The following is a 22,456-nucleotide window of genomic DNA, read 5'->3' as shown; positions in this document are numbered from 1 at the left end:
TAATCTTTACCACCTTTAAACAGTTTAAGACAGATCTGCAGGAAAAAAAAAATTCCATACCAAGGAATTCTAGAATACGTGAAAACAATAAATGTTTTCTCAAAGGTAGCATGAAGATCTTGTTAAGAAACTTTGTAGTTATTTAATAGACTGAACAACCACAGTACATCATTCCCCAGTTTTTTTTAATAGGTAACAAATGTAAACTTTCACACATCAGATCTTCTTGAAAGAAGACCACTGGTAACATTTATACTTTGGATCCCTGAGAAATTGCTGGGCTCCAAAAACTAAATGTCAAATCCAGAAAAACAGGTGATAGTTACTTTAATTTTTTAAAAAGTCTCAAAACAATGACCAAAGTTAAACAAGAATTCTAAGTTTCAGAAAAATGCAACATACTCTGACACTATTTTAGTTCAAAGAATGAGTCTGATGGTTATGAAGAAATGAACAGATTGATTTTTTCAAGTACATAACAAATAAAGCCCAAGAAGAAATTCTTAAAAGTCCACACAGGAAAGGGGATGGGGGTTGAGCTTCTAAATACAATGCTCAAATGCTTCGATGAAGTTTATGCTGTCCTGACTACAGAGAAATGTGAGGGAACATCTGAAAGGAGTTTCTAAGTTTGCATGTAATTTGGAAGTCCTGAGATAAAAATGAAGCTTTCCTTTTCTCAACAAACTTAGAGCCATTTTACAAGGCAAATATATTACAAAGGCAACCTCACACACAGTGAATTAACAAGCAATTCTGTAAGAGGCAACTTATTTTCCCATGTACTTCAAATAATTCTCTAAGTTTCTTAGTATCCAAAAAAAAAATCAACTGAAAACTACACGTTTACTGTTTTTAAAAAGCACTTAGTAAATTAAAATGTAATTTCACAACAAATTCTAGGAATTACTTCCTTATAATTTCTTAAAATTACACAGCTAAAAGCACACAGTTCACTTGGTATTTACAAGAAAAACAAAGTATTCAGGTTTTAAAACTGTTACTACACAGAAGGTATTACACAAAAGATCTCAATGCTGGGATATGGAGTATATAACTTTATAGCAAACTAATGACCGTCTTAGAATGAGTGTTTGCCCCTACAAGGTAAAGCTCCAAGAAATAACTGTTTTATCTCAATTCCAAGAACACATTCCATTTCCGAGCACTGGGAAATTCCAGAATTTTTCACTGGCCAAAAGTAGAATTTGCCAGAATTTCAAATCACTACCCTTTTCACATTAGCATAATTCTATCACCATTAAAATTACAAGAAAGCAGGGACTAAGTGTGAATCCTGCTCCTTTCCCGAATTTCTTAAACTCTAGCCTAGTGCTAAGATACTGCAGTGTTCCTACTCCAATAATGGGCATCTACCACACGCCAGGCACTGTTCAATTCTTACAGCTTTCCTCTGGAGGGAAGTACTCATATCCCTATATTATTTTGAGGAATCTATTTTGAGGCTTTAGGGAACTTACCCAAAGTCACACAACTGGTGTGAAGCAGCAACTGGAGTCAAACCTAAGCCTGATTCCAGTCTGTGCTAATAAATCCTATACTCAACAGCCTCCCAACAAAAGCCCCTTGTTGAGAAGCAAATGTATTACTGATGCTGTCAAAATATTTAGGACAAATCTCTCAACACACTTATATATACATATATGTATACATAGGTATATATATTTGTGTAGTGAAAGAACAGTCAGAAATAAAAGTGTGCCAATAAAAAACAAAAGGGTATGTATGCAAATACTTATTCACCGATTTGAGCATCATTTTGTCTCTGTAAATATTACAAAGCAAAAAAATTCTTCTTGATAGCTCTTACCACTGACTACAGGTTAACTGGGGGAAGAGATAGGAAATAACAAACCCATCCTCACCGTTTTAAGGATTAAGAAGATATACTTATTAGGGTAAAGTAATGAGTTCAGTTCTAAAATACTTGTTCTTCCTCACAAAATAAAAAAGTATTTTGAGGACTTAAATACATGAGATTTGATAAACACTCACATAACATATGTCTTGCTTGTAGATTTAACACCTCCAATAGGAATTCTTCTAACAATTACAGATGAATTCTTAGGAATTAGAGCATTATCATCAGTATATTCTGTAAAAAAGATAAAGAGTTGAATTTCTATTTGGCGATTTGGGTAAGTCAGTCCTCAAGAATTAGAAAACTTCAACCAAAGACAAATTTTACGGAAAAGGAATTTAAATTTGAGAGAGCATGTTCCTTGCCTCTAGAATACTGATAATGTCAGAACAAATATCCACATCCATAAGGAGGTTCTCTTCAAAGGACACCAAATACTGCCAGCAGGTTCTTGGCTCTGGTGCCTCTACTTCTATGGAACCCCAAATCTCAGTAAGACTAAGTCATTCTCCACTTTAACCAATAACGCTAAACATCTGATCTATGAGAAAAAATAATGTAATTTAAATGAAGACATTCTGTCTCTGCTAGCCCCTCAACATGAGTATTACAAAAGAAATTATGCCATGTTTTGAATAGAGGAAAAGGGTTTTATAAAAAGAATTAGTAGTGGGATGCAACTTTGCATAAAATGTTGATTCAAGGCCTCTCTAGGAACTGATGCTTGAGACTTAAAGACTGAGAAGCCAGACAGATGTGCAAAAAAGATGGACAGTGTTTAAAGACAGAAAGAAAGCAGGTGAAAAAAAAATCATTAAAAGGCCAGCATAGCTGGAAGATAATGAAAGGAAAAGAATGACTTGAACTACAGTTAGAAAGTACAGGTCACACATATTCATTTATATTTTGTTTCTAAGTACAACAGGAAGTCATTGAAGGATTTTAAACAAAAATGACAATGATTTACACTAATAACAAACAAACAAAAAAGATAACTCTGGTATCTATGTGGAAAATGAACCCATAAGGGAACAAGAGTAGAAACAGGGTGACTAATGAGGAGGCTGCTGCGAAGTCCCGGTAAGAGATGATGGTCTGTGCTGGGTTGTGACAGGTGAAGACATGGAAATCAGAATGTTCTGAGGTAGAACTGATAAGGCAATCAATGGATTTAATTGGGGGGGAGGGGAGAAGATGAAGGAAAAAGAGCAATAAGGCATAAGTAACTGAGTTCCTGGCTTAAGCAACTGGAAGAACAGTGATGTCACTTTCTGAGAAGAAAACAGGGAGGATGAATGGATCCTATTTTCTACTCTTTTAATTCTCTATTACTTGCAATACTTCTGGAAGAATGAAATTAAAAGAGAAACTGGACCAATTAATTTAACTATGGGTAAAAAGATTTCCTGAGGAAGGGATTTGTAAAATTACCAAAAAGAAAAATAACCCACCACAGGGAGACAGATGCAAGAATGTACCCATCTCCCTAAATCACACATTCAGGCATCAGGGTTCATTCTTAAGATTACAGAGTTTACTTGCAGTGGCCGACTACCTCTGTTCTTCCAGTTATTTCAATTTATCACACATACAAGCATTTTAAGCTTATATATATTTATGGGTGTGTGTGTGTGTGTGTGTGTACACACATGTAATTAATTTTAATCATAACACTATTAGTTATTTCCTGTTACAAACTAAATTGTTCAAGAAAAGGTTCTTTTCAGTATATTTCAAGTAGCAAATTGTATGTGATGCAATTTCCCAGATTCAGGCATACCATGAGAGGACTATCATCATTGCTTTGATAGTTCATGATAGTCCCAAATTTCCAGCAAGCTCTGAGTAAGAAAAATTGGAAGATGGGGATGTTCAAAAAGTAAATTCTAGAAACAAAAAAACACTTGACAACAAGTTTCTAAACACATAACAAAAGCATTCACTGTAGCTTTCCACCACAACTTATTAATCTGATCGGCACAATACTGTGTCAGACTAAAAGTCAGGTGCCCCTACACCAGATTTGACCTTTTAAGTACCTGAATTACACTGGTGACTTCCTACCCTTAAAATACCTTGCTAAGTATCCTGTTAGGTTCAAAAGACCTTTTCCAGGTGCCAAAGTAATTTCTGACCCAAAAATATAAAGACCATGGATTTCGGAATGAAAAACAAGATGAATCTGAGAAATGGATAAAGATAATAAGAGTCTTTTAAAAATACTTCATTCTCAGCTTTCAAATCTTTCACACTTAGTTCAGAATGAAGGTTTGTTTTGTTTTGTTTTGGAGGGGGGAAACTGAAACACAGAAAAACGGGAAAGCTATAAAAAATATATAGGAAGGATCATTTACGATTTGTTTTGAAATATAGTCTAGAGATAAAGGAGCAAGACTCTTAAATCTATATTATGAAATTCTGATCCAAGCATTTTGGTCTCATCAGATTTAAGGGTCCTAAACATGGCCAGATTTCCAATAAGGAGTGTTTTACAGAAATGTGATACACTGGGTAATTTAAACATTAATTCAAACAAATTAAAGTGATCCAGTTCAGCATCCTCTCCTGGGCAATCTCCTAACTATGAGGCTATAAACATTAATTCTGTACTCTCTTAATTCACTGGATGGTGCTAAAACCCAACCCATTCTTATTCAACTGCCTGTGACACTGGATGTTATTTCCCATTAAAACTCATTAAGTGACTACCCTCCGCACTACTATCAATGATATCTTTTCCACCCCTAATCTGAGGATTGAACAAAATGCACATGCTCTCGCCCCAGAAGCTCCCTCTCTTAACCAATGTAACATCAAAGCTTTCTCCAGTAAGGACAGTTCACATAAATATATAAAAGAAAATAAGCTGCTAGGCAGAACACTTCCCTGGTTTTCAGGGTTTGTAAAAATAATACATCATATAATGTCCTGGCTTAGGAAAAAATACAACAACGCCACAAAACCCTTAGATTTTTGACAAGAATTCCATCAACTCTTACTCCAATCTAACAAAGTTGTATTCAATTACTAGGTGGAGAGGATGGACAAAGTCAAGTTCCAAATGATGAAATCATTTAATCCTCCAGTAAAAGACAAAACTTGCCTAGCATATGATTAAAATTGTCTTTGTATTCTTTACTTTCATTTATATTCTTTCCTCTTACTTACAAGTATTATTAACATATCAATATATCCTGAAAGTCTCATAAATCCATCTGTTCTGTGAAGTGTGACAATACTTAAAGGACACTTTTGGTGGCCTTAAAAAGTATTTTTAAGGTATTTTCTTGAATACTAGTTTAAAACAGATGTTTCTCAACTGTTCATGATGATCAGCAATTTTTCCTTTCCTTAAGTAGAGGATTCTACACATAATTACAATTACCAAAGTTTCATGTGAAGAATCCCTTAGGACACTTTAAAAGGGGGAGGGGAGCAGAGAATATTTTTTTAGATGTTACCATGTGAGTAAATAAAGGTCTTCCTTAATAAATATTTTTGAGTCATGCCAGTAGTGCCATTCCTTAACATAACTCAAGTATACTTATGCCTGGATATAAATGGAAAACAGCTCTTATATATGACAAGATGTGCTCTATTAAAAACAATAGGCTAGAGACGCCTGGCTGGCTCAGTTGGTGGAGCCTGCAGGACTCTGGATCTGGGAGTTGCGAGTTCGAGCCCCATGTTGCGCACAGAGATTAAAAATAAAATCTCAAAAACCCCAAACTCGTATAGGCTAGAAGTGAGGGACCCCCCCCCCAATTTCAACTAAAAGAACACAAGTCACACCTTAAGCCAAAGTTGGTGATTAAAAAAAAACTCAGTGATCAATAAAAGACCCTAAACCTAATTAGAACTTCACATTATTTCCTCTCATCCCATTAATAAAACTCAAAAGACTGACCTACTGAAAACTACACATCAGCATTACAGTACCGAGAAAAAGAAGCCAAAACAAATGCAGAGCCATAATCTGAAAAGCCAGTTTATCACATTGTCATACCCAATGTTAAATTCTCAACATTATAAAATGCTTTTAAAAAGGATAAAGAACTTAAAGATTCCAATCAGTGGCTTGTTTGAAACTCATGCGGTAGCAGCCTACTACTTTCTGTACCCTAGTAACAATAAAATCATGTAAAGTCTAGCAATTACTCCTTTAAAAAAGAAAACCCTTTACTTTTAATCTTTACTAAACTGCTGAATTTTAAGATTACCGTGATGAATTAAGAGTTCAACCACTTAATTACTAATTCTGCAATCTACACACAAAAGTGGTGACATCAGAACATATCAAGTTCCAAAAGCAATTCCAAAAACATTCAAGACAGGCTGGATTAATTCCTCAAAAAATATTTAAGTGAAGGTCCCTTCTCCACGACACAGGCAACTCCAAAATAAAAATAAATTAAGTACACACAAACAGGAAGAAAAGGAGTACAGAAAACCTGCCACTGAACCCCAAACCGCTGTCAGATTACAAAGTTAGAGAAGTATCTCTACGCTGCTTTAACAAAAAAGAAGCCTGCAATATGCTCTCCTCCCCTCCTTCCGAGGAAAAAGCAAGCTGGAAAACGCCACAAGGCACAAGCACCCCAAGAACCTGGATGTAACACCCATCGGCCTCTCCCACCCCAATCTTCATTTTAAATAACATTTGAGAAGGATAATCAGACTTCCACGTTTTTGGATTAGCCAGTTACCGATGCTCCCAAGAACGCAGAAATCAAACAACCCAGTTCAACTCCCAGGCCGACTGGCGCAACCCTCGGGTCTCCAGGAAAGTTGTTCCAAAAGTACTAGAATGAACAGTCCCACAGGAGACGTAATGGCGGTTAGTCTCCTGCCAGGCCCTCGCACTACCGGTATCTATCTTCAACCAGCAAGTATCTGGAGCCCATGTGGCCCTTACCTTCTTTCGTCTGCGCGTTGGTGATCTGCAGGTCGCAGTCGGCAGCTTTCAACTTCTCTCTCCCCATAATCTGCTTCTTTAAATCGCAGAGGGAGATGTGGAGCCCATCAAAGGTGACGGTATCATAGTTGAGTTTAGAGGAAAATTTATAATGCACACAGGACATGGTGCCAAAGGATTCCTAAGGTTCAGCGAGGAGACGTGGACACTCTCAATATATGTGTATTTATAAACTTAAGAGCAAAATATGTACACACAGAAACACTCAAAAGACACCGAAGGACCCTAAGGCCTGAGATTAAATACCCCCCAACCACAAGCAGGGGTTCGTAAAAACAATAATCCAGAACCGCCCCTCCCGACCCCGGTACTCAGAAGCACTTCATACGGGAGGAAGCGGACGAGGACGGGGAAAGGGGAAATCGAGAATCCGCCAACGGGCACAATGTCACCCGGCTGGGTCCCCCTCGCTCATGCTAAGGGCCGGCAGGAGACGGGGGGCAGGCGGTGCAGTCAGTAGCGGTCAGTCCACACGTTAGAGTCCGAATGACCCCGCGGGGTCAGGGGTCCATAGCGCGGCCGCACCTCCCGGTTGTTCTCTCTTTCCGTGGATTGGGGTGACCCAGGCCCCGGGAGAAGGTTGGGGGAGAGGGCCTAGGCCCGGAGTCCACGAGCGGCCTCTCGCCTCCTCCTGGCTTCCGGACGACCGGCGTCAGCTTCCCCAGGCCCAGGCCCCCCCACACACAAACCCCTGTCGCCTGCTCCCCGGAGGCCACGAGCGGCCCGCGGCCTAGGCCAAAAACGCGCGGTCGGCGGAGGAGAGGCCTTCTCGCAGGCCGCCCCCGGCTCCGCCTCCCCCCCGCCGCCGCCGCCGCCGCCGCCGCCTCAGACACAAAGCCGGTACTAGGCCTCAACTAGGCCTCGAAGCACTTCCTCACCACCCCGGGCCCCAGCCAGCGGCCGGGTGGCTTTGGCGGACCCTGGGGACGCCGCCGAGGCTCCCCGACGCTTCCTCTCGCCGTGTGCTCCGCGCTTCTCTCGCCTTTCGCTCCCGTCGCCTTTCGGCCCCGAACCGCAAGAGTAGGCCCGGAAACGGCCGGGCAACGGCAAGGGCTTCGGGGCTCTCTTTTTGTTCTGCCCCCCTGCCGCTCTCGGGCCCTCACCCAGCGCCGGCGACACCTCCAAGCCAGCCACTATGGCGGACGCGGCCTGGCTTCGGGCGAGCGCCCCACTCCGGGGTCTCTTAAGCAGGGATTGCACGGGCGGCGCGCGCGAGGCGGGGCTGGCGTGCGCGGATAGGCGGGCCGGGAGGCGGGGCCCGTGGCGTCACAAAGCGCACCGGCCCGCCCACGTGACCCCGCGCTTTGTGACTCTGGAGCGCGGAACCTGAAACAGCCGGGAGAACGGAAGAAACCATCCGCCCGGAGAGGGAGGGGGCGATGCGTGGAGGGCCGGCTCACGGGGCGGCTCCGGGGACGGGGGGGTGGGGCGCGGATTTCTCCTGCTACCGTGCTGGTTAGTCTCCACCGCAAAGCGGAGTGCCTTGGGGTGACGGGTTAACTCCCTTTCTCCGCAGTCCCCACCAACTCCCCCAAGTCCACCAGTTCAAGTAAACATTATGGTTGCTATGCAATGAACTATGGTTGCTATGCAAGCGCCCCCTAGCCTCCCCTTCCAACAAACCAGCCACCTTACGCTCTTCCTAAGTGGAAATTCTGGAGCAGCCCCCTAACTGGAACCGACCACCACTAGAAAGATTTATTGAGCTCTTGCTATGTATTAGGCACCGGGGGGCGGGGGTGGGGGGGGTGGGTGGGTGGTGGTTAGCGCTGTGTAACTGCCGGCCCCGGAACCCAGTTGTCTTGGTTGGAATCCTAGCTGTGGGACTCTAGATTTAACTCCTCCGTCCCTCAGTTTCCTTGGTTGTAGTGCAGGTTAAATGGTACTCGGTCTACCGGCTTGTTATGAATTAAATGAATGAATATGTTTCCATTGTTTAGGACCACGCCTGGCATATGGTTCATTGTGTCTCACATGTAGCTCAATAAATGTCATTTTAGCAACATCATAAAAACCCCTAAGTGCTCAGCACTACCATTATCTCCGATTTATAGATGAGGGAACTGAAGCTGGCAATCAAAAACTTTCTGATTTCGCAGAATCAGGGGAATAATGCCTGCTCTGTAGCAAGATCCGAAATCCCATTCCTAATTGTGAATGAAGGGAGCTGTGCCGAGGACCCCCTCAGTGGATTGGATTATTTTTTTCCTTGGGGGCATGGGGAAGTTATTATTACATCCATAAAATTCATACTGTAACAAAATTGCATTCATAAACTGCAGTAACCACTGCAATTTACAATGCATTTTTCTTATCCTCTCTGGATTTTTACAGGGTTGGGGTCAGAGAAGTTAAGTCACTGAGAACAACATCACACAGCCATGATGGGACAAAGTTTGCCAGGGATTTCCTAAATACGTACACATGGTCCTTACTGAACTTGGTTTATTTATTTATTTTAATGTTTATTTATTTTGAGAGATAGAGACAGTGTAAACAGGGGAGGGGCAGAGAGAAAGGGAGACACAGAATCTGAACCAGGCTCCAGGCTCTCAGCTGTCAGCACAGAGCCGGATGCGGGGCTCAAACCCACAAAGTGTGAGATCATGACCTGAGCCGAAGTCGGATGCTTAACCGACTGAGCCACCCAGGCGCCCCTATTTATTATTTTTTTACATTTATTTATTTTTGAGAGACAGAGCCAAGCAGGGGAGGGGCAGAGAGAGAAAGACACAGAATCCAAAGTGGGCTCCAGGTCCTGAGCTGTTAGCGCAGAGCCCCAAAAGGGGCTACGAGTCATGATTGGTGAGATCATGACCGGAGCTGGTCAGAAGCTTAACTGACTGAGCCACCCAGGAGCCCATCCTGAACTTGGTTTAAATCAGTCATCGTCTTGTCAGGAAAATCTTCCTGAGACCACTTTATCCAAATAGGATGGCCACAATTCTCTATCTCTTTACTGTTTTAATTTTTTCCCAAGCATTCATTACTACTTGACATGGTATATATTTATTTTTTAATTTTTTCTGTTCCCCACCACAGCAGAGAATAGGGATTTTATCTCTTTTGGTTATGCGATATACCCAACTCTTAGAACCCCAGCCTTGGGGTGCCCAGTGGCTCAGTCAGTTGAGCATCTGACTCTAGATTTTGGCTCAGGTCATGATCCCAGGGTCGTGAGATTGAGCCTGGAGTTGGGCTCTGAGCAGAGCTTGCTTGGGATTCTCTCTCTCTCCCTCTCTCTCTCTGCCCCTCCCCTGCTCAGGCTCCAAATCTCTGTCTTTCTAAAATAAATAAATAGAAAAAGAACCCCAGCCCGGATATAGTGGGCACTCAATAAATGTGTTAAATAAATACATTTTTATGTGATCCATAGAAAGATCATGGCAGTAAGATTTTGGCAAGTCAAGGGCAGCCCTGGAGACACAAATACAATTTAATTCAACCACATCATTAGCATCAGTGCTTTTCCGCAAATAACAAATTGCTCCCACCTTTATCTTCTTTGGTAACCAAAATTTTCATGCTCTAGGGTCCATTTCAGAATGGCTGCTTTTCTAGAAAAATCTGTTGAATGAAAGGGGGAACATTACATCTGATGAAAGAAAAGGTGCACAGGAAATGATGTATTGTTATCTGTATTCACCACTCTAAAGTGGTAATCTATATTCTTTCACTGCTCCTTGGCTAACTCTTCAGACTTAATTCAATGCTAATTTAAATCAGCCTGACAGAACTCAAAGGGAACCACATCCTTAGGGTAGAGTGTATTAGCATCCTGCCAGAAGATGAGTTTGTGTCCTTGGAAAAACGATAGGCCGTGTTATGATTTGTTCCAATGGTTCTCTTCAGCCAAGAGCCCTTCACAAAGATTTTGGAGCCCTCATTCTGTATCACATCAAACAGGTCAAAATTCACCCACAGGGGGCGCCTGGGTGGCGCAGTCGGTTAAGCGTCCGACTTCAGCCAGGTCACGATCTCGCGGTCCATGAGTTCGAGCCCCGCGTCAGGCTCTGGGCTGATGGCTCGGAGCCTGGAGCCTGTTTCCGATTCTGTGTCTCCCTCTCTCTCTGCCCCTCCCCCGTTCATGCTCTGTCTCTCTCTGTCCCAAAAATAAATAAAAAATGTTGAAAAAAAAAAAATTAAAATTCACCCACAGCCGCATTAAATGGCGCTTGTGATGGGATTTCACTCAGTTGGTGGCCTAATTGACAAAATGTTACATTTGGTTCATTTCATTAAATCCCTCAATGAATCACAACTTTGTAAATTTCCATTGGTAATATGGAGATGATTTCCCTGCCACTTCTTACCCCCCCCCCCCAATATTCTTGTAAGCCCTAGAAAAGCCTTTTGTACTGTACCTACCTTTCCAAGCTTCTTGTATGTAGCAACTCTGGACCTCCCCCCTCCTAGGATTTTAAACTTTGGTCATTCCCAAACCCACTGTACCGTCACATCTCCACTGAACATATACACTTAGTAAATCTCCTACCTTATTTTAGTATGCCACAATTTCAGTTTCAGTGAACAGAACTGGGAGACCCAAGAAACTCCAGCAGTCACCTGCAGGACACTTGTGCTACGATCCAGGCTCTGGAAGTTAGAATGGGATCTGTCCTGCCCAGGCTGCTGTATATGTTTATAATCTAATCCCACTAAGTGCCCCAACAGTGGTCATGTTACCAGATTCTGAGTCTGGCCTCCAGGTTGTCAGCCCAAATTCACAAAAGATAGATCCTTTATATCACCAATGCATCTTCCCCAGATGGTTGATTACCTTTATATTTTCTTTAATATTGAAGCCTACAAAAAGCTTTGCATTTGAGAGAGAGAGAGGAAGAGAGAGAGGGAATCTTTTTTTTAATGTTTATTTTTGAGAGAGAGAGAGAGAGAGAGAGAGAGAGAGAGAGAGCAACCAGGGGAGGGGCAGAGAGAGAGAGAGGGAGACACAGAATCTGAAGCAGGCTCCAGGCTCTGAGCTGTCAACACAGAGCACAATGTGGGGCTTAAACCCGCGAAGTGTGAGATCATGACCTGAGCTGCAGTCGGACACTTAACTGACTGAGCCACCCAGGATCCCTGAGAGAATCTTCAGCAGGCTCCATACTCAACGCAGCGCTCAATGCAGGGCTCAATCTCACAACCCTGGGATCACAACCTAAGTTGAAATCAAGAGTGGGTTGCTCAACCAGTAGCCACCCAGGCCCCCCAGGTTTTGCATTTTTATGCAGTAAAGCCCATCAATGTTTATTCCTAATGTTTTTTGCCTTTCCTTGTGCATGGTAAAAAGTAGTTCCTAGCCACTCAGCACCCACCTTAGATATTTATTTGCTTCTGTTTCTTCCCAGTTTATGTATGGACATCATGATTTTATTTAAAAAAAATTTTTTTTTTTTTACTGTTTATTTTTGAGACAGAGACAGAGCATGAGCAGGGGAGGGGCAGAGAGAGAGGGAGACAGAATCTGAAGCAGGCGCCAGGCTCTGACCTGTCAGCACAGAGCCCAACGTGGGGCTCGAACCCACGAAGTGTGAGATCATGACCTGAGCTGAAGTCAGACGTTTAACCGAGTGAGCCACCCAGGCAACCCTGGACATCATGATTTTAAATTAAACTCTGTAATCTCCTTGAATTATTTGTGTATAGTGTATAACATAAAGCAAAGACCATTTTATCCCTTTTAAAATTGTGAAATATATTGTTGTTAAAGGGAGAAAAGCACAAAATATGTATTATGGTTTGATGCAAATTATACATGTGTTTTATAAAGGGAGTTTTTATCTTTTGTTTTTTTTAATTTTTTAAAAATGTTTATTTATTTTGAGAGAGAGATTCAGAGACAGAGCGCAAGCAGGCCAGGGGCAGCGAGCAAGTGGGAGACACAGAATCTGAAGCAGGCCCCAGGCTCTGAGCTGTCAGCACAGAGCCCAATGCAGGGCTGGAACCCACTAACTGAGAGACCATGACCTGAGCCGAAGTCAGAGGCTTAACCGACTGGGCCACCCAGGCGCCCCTATCTTTTGTTTTTTTAACTATTTATATTTTATGGCATTTCCTAACAGATGGAATAATTGTAGTTTTCGTAAGATTTTTGCAACAGTTTACTTGAAATTTTTCATTTTGTCTTCTTGGCAACATTTTAAAGCACACTTAATTTGCTTAATTTATTGATTGACCTAAAGTTAAGGTTATTGATTGACCATAGGAACTTATTTTTTCTGAACAATCTATAGTATCCCCATTAGTCGATCATTTATTCATTCAACACTCATTCAACTGGAAAAATTATAAAAGTTGACAATACCATATGAGGGAGATGGAGATCAGTGGGATCCCCTATGATCACCGGGGGGTATACTTCAGAGCAGTAATTTTGGGAAGTGATTTGGCATTCTCTTGCAAATTTTAGCATTACTATACATTACTATACCCTATGAATCAGCAATTGCACTCCTGGGTATATAACCAAGGCAAAATTTGACTCATGTACTTACATGAGAATTTCATGGAAGCTCTCTCTCTCTTTTTTTAAATGTTTATTTGTTTTTGAGACAGACAGAGACAGAATGCTCCAAGCTGTCAGCACAGAGCCCGATGCGGGGCCTGAACTCACAAGCTGTGAGATCATGACCTGAGCCAAAGTCGGACGCTCAACCGACTGAGCCACCCAGGCGCCCTGGAAGCTCTCTTTTTAATAGCAAAAATCTGAAACAGCCTGAATGCCCATGAGAGGGCAATGGATAACTACATTACAGTCTGTCCAGATAATGGAATGTTCTATACTAGTGAAAATAAATAAAATACCAGTCTATGTAACGACACAGCGATGGACTCTTTTCAGCTATTCTTGAGTCAAAAAAGCAAGTCTCAGAAGATGGCATAAAATACCCTTTCTATGAATTTCAAAATACCCTTTCTATGAATTTGCTTTTAAGCAAACAATACATCATTTAGCTAGGCATGCAAATGTAACACATCTGAAAACTAGCAACCAGGACATGTGACATTCGGGACAGTGATCATGTCTGAGATGGGAAAATGATACGGGTAAGGAGCCCAGAGGAGATATGAATTATCAGCAATAAGCTAGTTCTTGGGTGAGTTCAGAGGTAATCGTTACTGCACTGAAAATAAACAAAGAATAGTTAAACTAAAAGGGAATAATAATAATAATAATAAGAGGTCATGAGATTAGGACCATGATTAATGCATTGATGTGCCCCTGAGATTTTATCTCTCCTTTCTTCCCATCACCAGCAAAGAATCTCACAGAAAAAATGAAGTCTCTTTCATAGAAACAAAAAATAGGTTAGCTCCTTAAACTCTTTTGCAGCACTGAATGCCATAACTGTAAATAAAACTCGTGTTTAGCTTATACGTTTATAATTTGGTTCTCGTTTTCTTGCGTTCAGAAACAATCAGAGAGGGGACTTGGCCATCAAACTCGTGGAGACCTGAGGACCCGGGATCAGAACATGCCACCAGTGACCTCAAAGCCCCTGCCTGCAGGGAGTTTACAATAAATAAAGGATTTTTAGAGGCTCCAAAACTTGCTGTGTGACCTTGGGAAAGTAACTTAACTTCTCTGGCCCTTGGTTTCCTCCAGGGCCCGTTTCATGGGTCCTATGTGATTGTGCCTGGTGCAATGCTCTGCTGTCATCATCTTGATATTCCTCATAATTTTCATTTGTCGTCTTCATTTTGCTCCGAGTCCCTCAAATTCTGTAGCTGATCTTGGTTTCTTGACTTGTGAAACAGAGTTAAAATAGTACCTTTCTAGAAACAGAAACCAGGGGTTACAGGACGGGGAAGTGAGGGGATGATGTTCAATGGTTATAAAGTTTCATTTTTGCAAAAACAAAAAGGAACACAAAGAATTCTAGAGATCTATCGCATAACCACGTGAATATGCCTAACACCGCTGAACTGCACACTTAAAAATGGTTAAGATGGTAAATTTTATGTTATGTGTTAAAAAAAAAAAAAGAAAAAAAAATAGCACCTTCCTTATGAGGTTGTTAAGACAATTCCATGACAGAGCCTGGCACAGAAGCGCCGTGGACATGTTGTTGGGATAATAAATGCAAGTGGCAAATGCTAGAGAGGTTTCTTTGAAGTTGAAACGCTTCCAACTGGGATAAACATAAAAACAAAACAGCTAGCATTTGCCACTCGCGTTTCCTATTCACCACCCTGTGCCAAGTACTTTTAATACAGACTTCCTTAAATCCTCTCAAGAACCCTGTGAATGGGTCCCAGTTGGTATCTCTATTTTAGAAATGCAGCAGTGAGGTTCAGAGAGGTGAGGTCATGTGCTTGAGGTCACACAGGAGCCGCGATTTAAAAAGGGGTGTGCCTGCAAGGGAAGGGCATTCTCTAAACCACTGACTCTGTTTTATTGCCAAGGCATCCTAGAGAGGGGCCCATGGAAGGGTGCCCTGTCTTCAGGTACGAGGAGCAAAGCCTGGGGACTGCCAACAGACTGTCCGTTGGCCCTCCTCTGTCTGTCTTCCACGTACCCTCTTTGGTCGTGTGCTTTTATCTTGTCTCTGCTCCTAGATGAAGCTCCCAGACCTCCTCATCTGCCTCATCTGTGTCTTTTGTAAGGCACCTGGCAGGTGCTGGGTAATTATTTGGGAAGCCCCAAAAGGACTCTTGATAAGTGGTTCTGCGTGGCTTCTCCGGCAGTAACAAGCTTGGCAGATTAAAGCAGGGCAGTGGCCTCGAAAGTCCCCTCAGACTCCTGAACCTCCCTTGAGGAAGTGCAAATGGGGACGCTTGTCAGGCTCTGTGCGTGCCCCTCCCCGACCCTGCTTCCGGGACGCCCGATCTGATGGGCCTGGCACTGTGCTACGTGCTTCACGTGTCCTACCCCATTTCACCTTCCGTGCCCCTGTGAGGTAGGTCTGATTGTTTTCCTGACTTCACGCAGGAAGACAACAGGCCCCTCAGAGAGGAGCCCAAGGTCACACACTGCAGAGGTGAGGCCGGGGTCACAGCTAGGAGTGACAGAGCCAGGATTCAAATCCAGTCGGTGAGCTTACTCTCCCCGCCAGGTGTTCTTGGTGGCGTGTGTTACACCTGTGCCTGTCTCGGGGACACAATGTGCCTTCAGTTTGCTGGCTTTGCTGCTGGAGGACACTGGTCTGGAGGACGGGGGTGGGGGGGTGGGGGTAGGGAGACAGAAAGTGCTGATGGCAGAGGCTCTCATTCATCTCATAGATACTTACGGAGTGTTCTAGACGTGGTTCCTGGCTGGCTTCTAGCATTCAGGACACAGCAGGGACGGTGACGGGCAGAGCATTCGCTCTCCTAGTGTTAGAGAGATAAAGTAAACACCTAGAGGAGCAAAGGGGAGACAGTTACGGAAAGCCGTATTATGAAGAAAATAAGACAGGGTTAGCCAGATGGAGAGTGAGGGGGCAGGGAGAAGAAGGGAGACTTTACACCAGACGGATGGCCTCTGTGAGGAGGTGACCTTGAAGCTGGCATTTGAATGCCAAGAAAGAACTAGCCGTGTGAGGTGCCAGGGGAAGAAGTCTCTAGGTAGGATGAATGGCAAGTGTAAGAGTCTTGAGGTGACATTCATGACAGTCAAAAGGCTGGTGCGGCTCAAGTGTGGATCGTGATGGGGAGTGACTGGGCTCAGGTCAGAGATAAGCAGGGGCCATGTTGGACCATAAAAGCTCTTTAAACAAATAATTTTTTAAAGTGTTTATTTATTTATATTGAGAGAGAGAGAGAGAGAGAGAGAGCCAGAGAGAGAAAACGAGTGGGGGTGGGGCAGAGAGCGGGAGAGAAAGAATCCCAAGCAGGCTCCGGGGCTCAAACCCATAAACTGTGAGATCATGACCTGAACCGAAATCAAGAGTCAGACGCTTGACCTACTGAGCCACCCAGGTGCCCAGCGCCCCCCCCCCTCCACCCCCACCCATACTAAGAAATTTTGATTTGAGAGAGGAATGTCCTAAAGGGGTATGAGAACTCAGGGCCAGCCTATTTTAACGTTCAGGGCCATCTGACTATGGCTGGTTCCATGGGTTCTTACCATCCAAGTTACAGCTGAACTCTGCCTTCTGAAACATCCTGGGAGTTTCCAGGAAACTGAAGGAGCTCGGGATAACACGGTGTTGTCAGGTGTAGTTTACTTAAAAGACCGCGACGTTGGGTGACACATCCACCGTGGCTCACAGTAGCTCTCGCACTGGTCACATGACCGGGTATAGCTTCAGACAGGTGGAGAAGGATGATCCCAGGACGGCTGTTTCCCCCTGAGGCAGCTAGAACCTGTTCCTCCTGACATGCGGGCTGGTGACATAGATGTGTCAGGAATGGGTCAGAGGCAACCCTAATAGTCCAGTCCTAGAACTTGGTGAAAAGCCGGTGAGTCAGGAGAAGGAAGCCAGCGTGGGGAATGCCTGTGTTCCAGCACCGACCGTGCCGAGGCATGGAGGTTGATTGCAAACGCGGAGGCTGGGGAGTCTGACTCAGCAGATATTTGCAGGACTGGCACGTGAGTCTGACGCACGCAGGATTAAGACCCCCGTTCCAGGGGCACGTGGCTGAGCTCCCGGATGCAGACGCCACAGCCTCTGGCCGAAGCCGGGCTCCGCCACTGCCTGCAGGAGGGCACGGAGCGAGTCGCGTAAGCTCACCGTGCCCCAGTCTCCTCACCGTCAAATGGAGCTGATGATAATAATACCTCATTCATAGGCCGTTGCAAGGAATAAAGCCCCTGAGGGCGGTCCCTGCACGAAGTACCGCATATAAACATCGGCCACGGTTGCCCATTTCATTGCCCTTCGGGACTGCCTCGTGAGGAAAGTCTCATGATTATTCAGATTTACAAATGAGAACTGAGGTTAAGTGACGTTTCCAAGGTCATAGTGAAAGTGTTTTATTTCAAAACAAACAGGAAAACAAACAAACAAAGCCAAAACAGAGGCCATTCCCAAATGCTCAAATGATCTGGGGTCCGATGGGCCCGTATCACCTACTGCTCTGCAGACAGGAGGCAGAATGACACCTTTCTTGCAGGGGTGTCTGGAAGGTGAAATGTGGCAGTTAAAGAGTGAGGCAAAATTCCGCTCCCAGTCATGGCTGCCGATCTCCTCCCAGATGGATCCTGTGCAGACAATAACATTCAACTGGACAAATCGCAAAATCGCAAACCCCACCCCCCATACAAACTCAAACTGTCTGAAGACACTGGGGAACAACCCAACACAGGGAGGTGCCAGAGGGATGTCGTCACTTGGAAGAAAGGGACACGTCCAGGGTGAGTGTCCCGTTTTCAAAGGTGTGGCAAATCTGTGCCGAGAGACAGTGGCCCAAACTCTGCCAGGACACCTGATTTTACCTGCCGGAAGAGCCAGAGGACAGGGGGGTGTGCAAACAGCCCCGGGGTGTTGAGTCGGGAGTCCTGGAAGAGGAACATCGAGAGGAGGGGAGCCCCAAATTCTCTGTATGAGCTCTGCTCGCACCTCTAGCAGAACGCTTGTATTCAGGGCTAAAGCTAAGCAGAGTGAGCCGATGTTCCAGTTGTCACTCACCCCTGTGGAGGCAGTCTGCAATTCGAGGTTAGCCAAATTGCCCGCCTGCTTTAAAAAAGCAGAAGAAAAGGGGGCGGCTGGGTGGCTCAGTCAGTTGGGCGTGCAACTCTTGGTTTTGGCTCAGGTTATGATCTCACGGTTGGTGGGTTCAAGTTCACGGAGCCTGCTTGGGATTTTGTCTCCCTCTCTCTCTGCCCCTCCCCTGCTCATCATCTCTCTCTCAAAAATAAATAAATAAACACTTTTTAAAAATTAAAGAAAAAAAAGAAAAGAAAAAAGGATGAGACCAGCCGCTATAAAATGATGTGGAAGGATGTTTAAAACATATAGTTAGGTGCAAAGCAAAGACCAGTGTATCATATGTTCCCAAAGTTATTTATACATATACATACACATAGGACATATGTAAATTTATACACATGTAAATGTATATACACATAGAAGTATTCATGTGCACTTGTATATATCTAGACTATTTCTGAGAAGCCTGAAAGGATCTACAAACTGGTAACAGTGACTATCTTCTGGGAAGGGAAAATAGAATTGAATGGTTGGTCCAGCGATGTAGAGGAAGGACCACTTCATTTTCCCCTTCCTATTTATTTATTTGAGAGAAAGAGAGAGAGTGAGTGGAGGAGGGGCAGAGAGAGAGGGAGAGAGAATCCCAAGCAGGCTCCACATAGAACCCGATGTGGGGCTCGAACCCCCAAACTGGGAGATTGTGACCTGAACCAAAACCGAGTTGGATGCTCAACGGATCAGGCCACCCTTGTGCCTCTCGTTTTGTTGTTGTTGTTGTTTTTAAGGAAGATTCATTGAAGTATAATTTACATACAGAAAAATTCACTCCTTTTTAGTTTACACTTGTCTGACTTCTTAAAAAATTTTAATGTTTATTTATTTTCAAGAGAGAGAGAGAGAGAGACAGGGCATGAGCAGGGGAGGGGCAGGCAGAGAGAGGGGACACAGAATCTGAAGCAGGCTCCAGGCGGTCAGCACAGAGCCCGATGTGGGGCTCGAACTCACAAACTGTGAGACCATGACCTGAGCTGAACTCAGATGCTTAACCGACAGAGCCACCCAGGCGCCCCTGCACTTGTCTGATTTTTGGCAAAGACATACAATCACGTAGCAAGCACTGCAGCCAAGATACAGAGTATTTCCATCCACTTCCAAAATTGCTGTGTGCTCCTTTGCAGTCAGCCCCTCTCTACTCCCGGCCCCTAGCACCCACTGACCTGTTTTCTGTTCCTATAAATGGGCATTTTCCAGCTTATCACGTAAATGGAGCTATACAGATTGTTGCCTTTTGAGGCCGGCTTCTTGAAATGCCTCCTTCTTGCTGTAACAGCAGCAGGCCATTCCCTCCTGTTGCTGACTAATCTTCCGCTGGGTGCATGCCCCGCTGTTGGCATGCTCAGCAGTCAACTCTCTGGGTTACCTCTTGTTCTGGCGTTTATGAATAACACTGCTATAAAATTAACGTGTAGGTTTCCCCATGAACATGAGTTTTCATTTCTCTTTGGTTAATACCTAAGAATGGGTTATCAGGCCATCTGGTAAGAGGATGTTTGACTTTACGAAAAAGAAAACATGCCGAACTGTTTCCCAAAGCTTCGTTTTGCATTCCCACCAGCGATGGAGGAGATGTCCAGTGAGTCCGCAGTTTTGTTAGCACATGGCATCGTCGGTCTTTTTTCTTTTCTTTGTTTTAATTTTTTAATGTTTACTTATTTTTGAGAGAGAGAGAGAGAGACAGACAGACAGAGCACAGCAGGGGAGGGGCAGAGAGAGAGGAGGACACAGAATCCGAAGCAGGCTCCAGACTCTGAGCTGTCAGCACGGAGACCAACGTGGGGCTCGAACTCATGAACCGTGAGATCATGACCGGAGGTGAAGACAAATGTTTAACCAACTGAGCCACCCAGGCGCCCCTGTGCTTAACTTCTTAAAAAAAAAAGTTTTTTAAATGTTTATTTATTTTGAGAGTGAGTGAACGAAAGCCAGGGAAGGGCAGAGAAAGAGGGAGACACAGAATCTGAAGCAGGTTCCAGGCTCTGAGCTGTCAGCACAGAGCCTGATGCAGGGCTCGAACCCGTGAATCATGAGATCATGACCTGAGCCAAAGTTGGTCAGTCATGACCGACTGAGCCACCCAGGTGTCTCTCTATGCTTAGCTTCTTGAGGAACCACCAGACTATTTCCCACAGAACTATGCTGTTTTACATTTTCATCAGCAATGTATGGGGGTTCCTGTTTCTCCACATCCTCACCAACACTCATGATTGTCCTCTTTTTTGATTACAGCCATCTGGTGGGTTGATATAAAATTCTATCTTATTGTGGTTTTGATTTTCATTTTCTTGATGACACAATGATGTTGAGCATCTTATGTGCTTATTGGCCATTGGTATATTTTCTTTAGACATATATGTATTCAGATCCTTTGAATATTTTTAAATTGGGTTGTCTTTTTGTTATTGAGTTATAAGAGTTCTTTATATAGTCTGGATACAGGTTCCTTATCAGACATATAATTTGCAAATATTTTCTCTCCCATTATGTGATTTATCTTTTCATTTTCTTGATGATGTCCTTTGAAGCACAAAAGCTTTAATTTTGATAAAAAATTTTATATATATATATATATATATATATATATATATATATATATGTAGGTGTCATATTTAAGAAATCATTGCCCAATCTACAGTCACAAAGAATTATTCCTATGTTTTCTTCTATGCATTTTATAGTTTTGCCTTTATATTTAGTTCTATGATTCACCTTCAGTTAAGTATTGCACATGGTGTGAGGTAGGGGTCCAACTCCACTCCTTTTTATGTGTGAGAGCAACTGTCCCAGGACTCTTTGTTGAAAAGACTGTTCTTTCTTCACTGGGTAGTCTTGGCACCCAACGTTGAAAATTAATTAGCCATAAATATAAGAGTTTATTTCTGAACTCTTCAAATCTATTCTATTGATCTATGTAAGTGTATCCTTAAACCCAGTACTACACTTTCTTATTACTGCAGCTTTATAGCAAATTTTGAAGGAAGTGATTGAGAGTCCTTCAACTTTGTTCTTTTTCAAGATTGTTTTGGATATTCAAGGATATGAATTTTATGATTAGCTTATCAATTTCTGCAAAAAAAATTCCTGCTGGAATTTTGATACAAATTGCACTGAATTTGTCAACCAGAAGTATTGCCATCTTAACATTATTAAGATTTCTGATCTGTGAAGACAGAGTGGCTTTTTATTTATTTAGGTCTTCTTTATTTCCAACAATGTTTTGTAATAGTCATTGTACAAATCTTCCTCTTCTGTTGTTGAATTTATTCCTAAGTGTTTTATTCTTTTTCATGCTATTGTAAATGCAATCGTTTTCTTAATTTCATTCTCACATTGTTCATTGGTAGTCTGTATCTTCTTTAGTGAATTGTCTTTTCAAATATTTTGACAATTTTTAAACTGGGTTGTTCATTTTCTTATTATGGAGTTTCACTGTATTTTTCGTATATATATAGAATGTGTTTTGCAAGTATTCTCTCCCAGTCTGTGGCTTGTCTTTTCATTTCCTTAATTTCATTTTCAGATTGTTCACTGACAGTCTATGTATCTTCTTTAGTGAATTATCTATTCAAATATGTTAACTTTTTTTTAAAACTGTGTTGTTCATTTTCTTATCATGGAGTTTCATGTGTTCTTTGTATTTTTCTTGTATATATAGAATGTGTTTTGCAAATATTTTCTCTTAGGTTTGTCTTTTCATTTCCTTCATGTCTTTTAAAGAGCAGAAGTTTTAAAATTTTGATGAAGTTCAACACATCAAAATTTTCTTTTGTGGATTGTGCTTTTTCTGTCTTATCTAAGAATTTTTTGCATAACTCGAGATAACAAATCCCTTATGTTTCCTTCTGGACGTTTAAAAAAATTTTTTTTAATGTTTTATTTATTTTTGAGACAGAGAGACAAGAACATGAATGGGGGAGGGGCAGAGAGAGAGGGAGACACAGAATCTGAAGCAGGCTCCAGGGTCTG

The 22,456-nt window shown here is 42.9% G+C and overlaps 1 protein-coding gene and 1 long non-coding RNA gene across 3 annotated transcripts in view; both read right to left on the bottom strand.

The window, feature by feature from the left end:
• RBBP6 (RB binding protein 6, ubiquitin ligase) overlaps window positions 1-8,059 on the bottom strand; it is a 32,426-nt gene extending 24,367 nt beyond the window's left edge. For both annotated transcript variants that reach the window (XM_019430342.2, XM_019430344.2), the window contains exons 1-2: window positions 6,798-8,059; window positions 2,017-2,116 (exon numbers count right to left, since the gene is read on the bottom strand). In XM_019430342.2, coding sequence (XP_019285887.2) covers window positions 2,017-2,116; window positions 6,798-6,963 — 266 coding nt within the window. In that variant the 5' untranslated portion in view covers window positions 6,964-8,059. The remainder of the gene's footprint in view (window positions 1-2,016; window positions 2,117-6,797) is intronic.
• A 4,576-nt stretch (window positions 8,060-12,635) lies between these two features.
• LOC109255531 (uncharacterized) lies at window positions 12,636-17,099 on the bottom strand. The gene is made up of 3 exons (XR_002075285.2): window positions 16,909-17,099; window positions 16,091-16,199; window positions 12,636-14,636 (listed from the first exon to the last, which is right to left on the bottom strand). It is a non-coding gene; the product is annotated as an uncharacterized LOC109255531 (long non-coding RNA).
• Window positions 17,100-22,456: the final 5,357 nt, after the last annotated feature.

This window comes from Panthera pardus, unplaced genomic scaffold (assembly GCF_024362965.1).
Source record: "Panthera pardus isolate Hobbes unplaced genomic scaffold, ASM2436296v1 HiC_scaffold_5, whole genome shotgun sequence".
NCBI classification, from domain to species: domain Eukaryota; kingdom Metazoa; phylum Chordata; class Mammalia; order Carnivora; family Felidae; genus Panthera; species Panthera pardus.
Note: the sequence above shows the minus strand (reverse complement) of the source record. Positions and strands in the feature narration are given on the sequence as shown.